This window comes from Dryobates pubescens, chromosome 5 (genome assembly GCF_014839835.1).
Source record: "Dryobates pubescens isolate bDryPub1 chromosome 5, bDryPub1.pri, whole genome shotgun sequence".
Lineage (NCBI taxonomy): Eukaryota > Metazoa > Chordata > Aves > Piciformes > Picidae > Dryobates > Dryobates pubescens.
Genome location: NC_071616.1, coordinates 14,559,593 through 14,565,592, shown reverse-complemented (window position 1 = coordinate 14,565,592; position 6,000 = coordinate 14,559,593). Strand labels below are relative to the sequence as shown.

At 49.5% G+C, this 6,000-nt stretch overlaps 1 protein-coding gene across 1 annotated transcript in view; it reads left to right on the top strand.

The window, feature by feature from the left end:
* The first annotated feature begins 207 nt into the window (after positions 1–207).
* Positions 208–6,000, top strand: part of SOS2 (SOS Ras/Rho guanine nucleotide exchange factor 2) — a 71,496-nt gene continuing 65,703 nt past the window's right edge. Inside the window, exon 1 of the mRNA XM_054161637.1 lies at positions 208–644. Coding sequence (XP_054017612.1) covers positions 558–644 — 87 coding nt within the window. The 5' untranslated portion in view covers positions 208–557. The remainder of the gene's footprint in view (positions 645–6,000) is intronic.

Here is a 6,000-nt window from a genome sequence, read left to right as displayed (position 1 = left end):
CCCTGCGGGTTGGGCAGCAGCATCCCCCCCATGAGGATGGGGCAGTGGCAGCTTTCCCCTGAAGGTCGGGCAGCGGCACATTCCCCTGACCGTCGGGGCAGCGGCTGGACGCTGCGAGAGCTCTTCCCGCCGTCAGCGCCCGGCGGCGGCGCGGCCGGCAGGGGGCGCCTCAATAATGGGCGGAGGAGGGCAGAATGGTGGCAGCCGCGCATGCGCGTCGAGGGGCGGCGGCAGCAGTAGCGGGGCCGCAGCGAGCGGGGCCGAGGGTGCCTCACCCCGCCGCCCCGTCAGCGCACGGCGAGCGGCCCGGAGCCCGGCCCCTCCCGCGCCGGATGTGATGGCCGCCCGGGCGGGGGGGTGAGGACAGAGCAAGCGGTGGCCGAGAGCCGTAAGGCGGCCCGGCCCGGCCCTGACGAGCGCCGGTGGCGGCGGCTTCTTTCCCCTCAGCGCCCCCCCCGTCCCTTTTCCTTCTCCCCCGTCCTATGCCTCGGGTGCCGTAGCTAGCGGGGAGCGGCGAGGCGGGCGGCCCCGATGCAGAGGAGCCGCCGGCGGGCGCCATGCAGCCGCCGCCGCAGCCGTACGAGTTCTTCGGCGAGGAGAACGGCCCGAAATGGCGGGGGCTCTTCGTGCCCGCCCTGCGCAAGGTCAGTCCGGCCGCGGTGGCAGCAGTGGTAGCGGCCCGGGGGACGCGGAACGGGCGGCACCTGCGCCTCAAACCCGCCCTGCGGCCCCTGGGACGGTCCCTTCTCCGCCCGCCCCTCTCCCTGGGCTGCCCGGGCCGCTGCAGGTGCCTGTCCCGCTGCACGGGCAGCGGCCGGGCTTCGCCTGCTGCTAGCTGGCACCTCTGCGATGCCCGTGGGCTCGGACGGTGCCCGTTCCCCTGACAGTCTTATAGGACAGAGCTCGAGAGTCCACCCTTTCGCTTTCACCGTGCTCCTGGCCCTGCCCGACTCCTACGGGACTTCTCCCGTCCTGTCTCTTCACACCCCCCCGGCAGCTCGGTCACGGCACTGCAGAGGTTGGAAGGGGCCTCAGGAGGTCCTCTTGCCAACCCTCTGCTCAGGGAGGGTCACTCGCAGCAGGCTGCCCGGGCCCAGGTCCAAGCAGTGCCTGTGTGCCTTGCCTTGCCTTGCCTTCGGTGCTTCTTTGTGTGAAGATGCTGCCAGGTGACGGTGTGTGCCTGGCAGGCTCTCTTCCTCCTGTCAGAGGCTGCCTCTCCTTCACCTCTACACCAGCGCTTGCTCAGAGTCCCGTCCCAGCCGCCTTAATTGGGATGCTGGGTTTGAGCCTGCTTGGTAATATTAGTGTTTTGCTTCTGAGATGGGCAGTGGAAGGGCAGCCTTCCATCCCTTCCTTAAGGCCCCTTCGCAATCCAGACACCCTTGCTGGCCACCCCATTGAGGTCCTTCTGATACCCTGACCAGTGTAACACCAAGTTGTCTGTGGCACAGGGTAAAGTCAGCCTGTGTTCTCTTAAGAAACAATTGCATGCTGCATGAAGGAGATAAGCTGTGTGAAAAACTCATTACCCTGCCATGGAGGGGAATGTTATGATGTGTTTTGTATAGCATGATAGCCTCAAGCCCATCACTCTTAGGCAAGACACCCCAAAAGCAGAAGGAGTGGGTTAAATTGAAGTTCGTAGGGCATGAAGGAGGGAGTGATGTTGTTCTGCTATGTGTCATTTGCCTGTTACCGTTGCAAAGACTGAGGACCATTAGATAGATCTTAACATAATGGATCCTCTCTGGTGCTGGGTAGCACTGTGATCCGAGTAATGCAGGCACTCGTGTGAGTGGTGGTTTGTTTTTTTTTTTTCCCCCAAGAATAAAATTAGTTATGGTATGGGGTAATGATTCTCTCCTTCATTTGTTTTGGGTCTGCATGTCACTTGTATTAAAAGCCACTGAAGGCAGCTAAGTAGTCTTGTGGCTGGCATAAAACCCACTAATCGCCTGTCTGCAGAATCCTGGATTTTCTACTCGTTATTCGTGAATCTTCTCCTCCTCCACTGCATTTCAGCGTGTCTGGGGAAGCCTTGAGAATGCCATGTTGCTCTTTTCCTGATCCCTGGAAGCTGACATAAACCCCCACACCTTGACACCAAACAGCATCCACCCAAATGTGAGCTAGAGCTATATGAGTTTGACCAAAAGGATTTCATTAAAACTTTAAAGGTACTTTTCATCATTCTAAAACACAAATAAGCGTATTCAGGCATTGGAATAGGTTGCCCAGGGAGGTGGTGGGGTCACCATCCCTGGAGGCATTCAAGACACATGTGGACATGGCACTTGGGGACATGGTTTAATGGTCTTAGATTGGCAGTTGGGATCTTAGAGGTCTTTCCAACCAAAACAATTCCGTGATGCTATCATTCTAAAAGTTGGCAGATTAATGCTGCTCTTACCAATTCTTTCTGTCGCTCTACTTCTAGTACTGATGAAAAGAGAGCAGGAACTCAGACATTCTAAACCAGAGGAAATAAAGTCTTGATACCAGTGTCTGCTTGCAGAAAAAAAATCACAGTTGCTTGTGGACAGGTTTTTTTCTTTCCTGGAAAAGTTCCTTGTCTGCAGTACCCACCCTTCAGCGTGAAGCAATCACACTGTAATGTGCGTTTCTTTTATGAACACACAGTATCAGTGAGTCAAACCGAAATTGTATCGTTGTTCCAGTTGTTGCAGTCAGGGAGATGCTGTCAGTTTTAATAGATTCTGGAGATGCTTAAGCCAGAGCCTTTCAGAAGATTTATGGGTTGTTTTATTTACATCTTGCCTTTCACTTTGATGAAGAGATGAGAGCGTTTCCCTTCTGCATTGGAGAGTTGATAAGTGTACCACTGAATCCTAGGTCTCCACCAAAGCATAAGATTTTGTGTGGTGTCAGAAATTATTAAATGTATACCACAGTTTTATAATTCCCCTAGTACTCAGCACTGGTGAGGCCACACCTCACCAGTTCAGTTCAGTTCAGTTTTGGGCCCCTCACTCCAAGAAGGATGTTGAGGTGCTGGAGCAGGTCCAGAGAAGGGCAATAAAGCTGGTGAAGGGTCTGGAGAACAGGTCTGGTGAGGAGCAGCTGAGGGAACTGGGGTTGTTCTATCTGGAGAAAAGGAGGCTGAGGGAAGGCTCTCTACAACTCCCTGTAAGGAAGTTGGATCCAGCTGGGGGTTGATCTTTTCTCCCACGTAACCAGTGGCAGGACAAGAGGAGACGGCCATAAGTGGCAGCAGGATAGGTTTAAGTTGGATATTAGCAAATGTTCCCTGAAAGAGTTGTCAAGCCCTGGAACAAGCTTCCCAGGGAGGTGGTTGAATCCTCATCCACAGAGGTGTTTAAAAGACATAGAGATGTGGTGCTGAGGGACATGGTTTCGCACCAGCCTTGGTAGAGTTAGATAGTGGCTGGACTCGATGATCTTTTCCAAACAAAACAATTCTATGATTTTGTGATTCTGAAAGGGCTTAAAAGTTTGTTTGTCAACCAGTTTAGATAAGCCCTTTCCAAGCAGGCTGCTTTTGCAATGCAAACTTAAAGAGCTTGAGAAGGGGTTTGGTTTGGGGTTTTGTTTTTGATGTAGGTAGGTTTGTTTGGTTTTGTTAAATACCTGGAACAGAGGTTTGTTGTTGTTTTTTTCACTTTACATTGGGTTTTCTTCACAGTAGCCTGTGCTACAAGTACAGACATAGGATTCTGTCTCCTGTTCTTGAAGGCCTTCCTTTCAGTAGAGACTTTGTGAATAAGCAGAAAATGGGGAAAGGTTTTGGCTTTCTTTGTGTTAAGGTGTGAGAAATCTTCATTCTAAAGTATAGAAAAATGTGCATCAGGATAACATGCCAATACAGTTCACTGACAACAGACAGGATTTCTTTGCTGCTTGAATTTGAAGTCCATGACATGCTTTGAAGAGCTCCACTCTCCTTCATTATCCATTCAGCAAGTTAAGGTCACTAATTATCAAATCACTTTTAAACACTTGCATTTCAATGCATTCTATGCAGTTGACAGTTACCATATTATGAGTGGAGGGGGAAAAAAAGGTAAAATACATCAGTTCTTGCTTTTATATGTGGGGAAAAAAGATGAGGATCTCTCTTTTGACCAATGTTCTATATGCATTTAACTGGTCATACATCTTTAAGCTTAGTAGAGTGCTAAATTTTCCCTACTAGTGTGAGGAAAGTCTTAGAAAAGTCTTAGTCTTAGGGAAAAAACTAAATGTCAAGGCATTAAACTAGATTTTTAAGCAAGTTCTTTATATGTGTGTGTGTGTATATATCTCACCATATTCTTAGCACAGACACCTTGGAATCTACTAAGTTGAAGATTTTGAAGTAGTTTCATGTTTAGCCACTCCTCACCTGGAGAAAAGGAGACTGAGGGGAGACCTTCTGCCTCTCTCAACTCCCTGAAAGGAGGATGCATCAAGGTGGGGCTTGGTCCCTTCTCCCAAACAGCACGCAATAGGACAAGAGGAAATAGCCTCAAGTTGCCCCAGGGGAGGTTTAGAATAGACATTGGAAGAAACTTCTTCACTGAAAGGGTGTTCAAATCCTGGAACAGGCTGCCCAGGGATGTAGTTGAATCCCCATCCCTGGAGGTGTTTAAAAGAGGCAGAGATGTGCTGAGGGATGTGGTTTAACACCAGCCTCAGTAGAGTTAGATAATGGTTGGACTTGATCTTAAAGGTTTTTATCAGCAAAAGCAATTCTGTGGTGCTACAGTTAGTTGAACTGTTGTTGGTAGCAAGCAAATCACTTCAAGTAGCTCTATGGTCTAGGCTTTATGAAGACTTTTAATCTGGAAGCTGACTTTATTACTTAAAGGGGCTGACTTCTTCAAGGATCACAATGTCTCTTTGAATAATTCTCAAAGTGCTCCAGCAGCTGTTCCAGCAGAAATTAGAGAGCTTTCAAACCCCCCACTGGTGGGGTTTCTTGGGTTTGAATCCTTGGGATGTTGATACTGGCAGCATCATTAAAGCTTCTGCTCGACGGGGCAGGACTGCTGTGGAGGGGCTTTTCTGCTGCTCTCTCTCCAAAGCTGGCCAGATCTTCCTCTGATGAAACCAGGACCCTCCATGGCGGGGGGATTTTCTCTTGTGAATTTGCTCTCTCCTCTTTTTCATGTTTCCAAGTGCTTGTTTGGGTTTGTTTCGATTTGTTGTTTTAGCTTTTCCTGGCCTGATGACTTTTGTGGGGAAAGATGGCAAATTATGAAACTTGTTTCTAAAATGGGCATTTCAATTTTGTAACTGGGTTTCCTAGCCCAGATCCTGTGCCAAAGCTTGTTCTTGCTGACTGTCAACTTTCTTCCAGATGAAACTTCGCAGAACTGAATTGATTTTACAGGTTGATAGCAGTGCTTTGATGTCATATCTGTTGATCTTAGCAGGGAACCTAGAAAAGTCATGTGTGAATCTTGCTGGTAGCACCCGAGTGTGTATCTCCCACCAGGAGTTGAAGGAAGTCCCAGTTTTAACATCCTGGAAATTCATTGTATAAGAACCTTTTCATATTTGTCATTGAAAACATCTTCCAATGGGACCTGGAATGAACCTTTATCCCAATCTGTTGGAGCAGGTTTTCCAAATTGAATGGGTGATTCTATGGAAGTGGTTTGGTGTTGGACGTACATGGATGTGCTCCAAAGTAGCAAGCATAGAATCACAGGATGGTTTGGGTGGGAAGGGACCTTAAAGATCCTTTAGTTCCAACCCCTCTGCCATGGGCCAGGTTGCTGAAGGCCTCATCCATCCTGGCCTTCAACAATTCAGGCCTGGAGCTTTCACAACTTCTCTGGGCTACCTGTTGCAATGCCTCCTCAGCCTCGTGGGGAAGAATTTGTTCCTAATGTCTAATCCAAATCCCATCTCCTTCCAGTTTGAGGCCATTGCCTCTCATCCTGTTACTCCATGACTTTGTAAAAAGTCCCTCTCCATCCCTTCTGTAGCCACCTTCAAACAAGAAGGTCTGCTTGGAGCCTTCTCCAGGCTGAA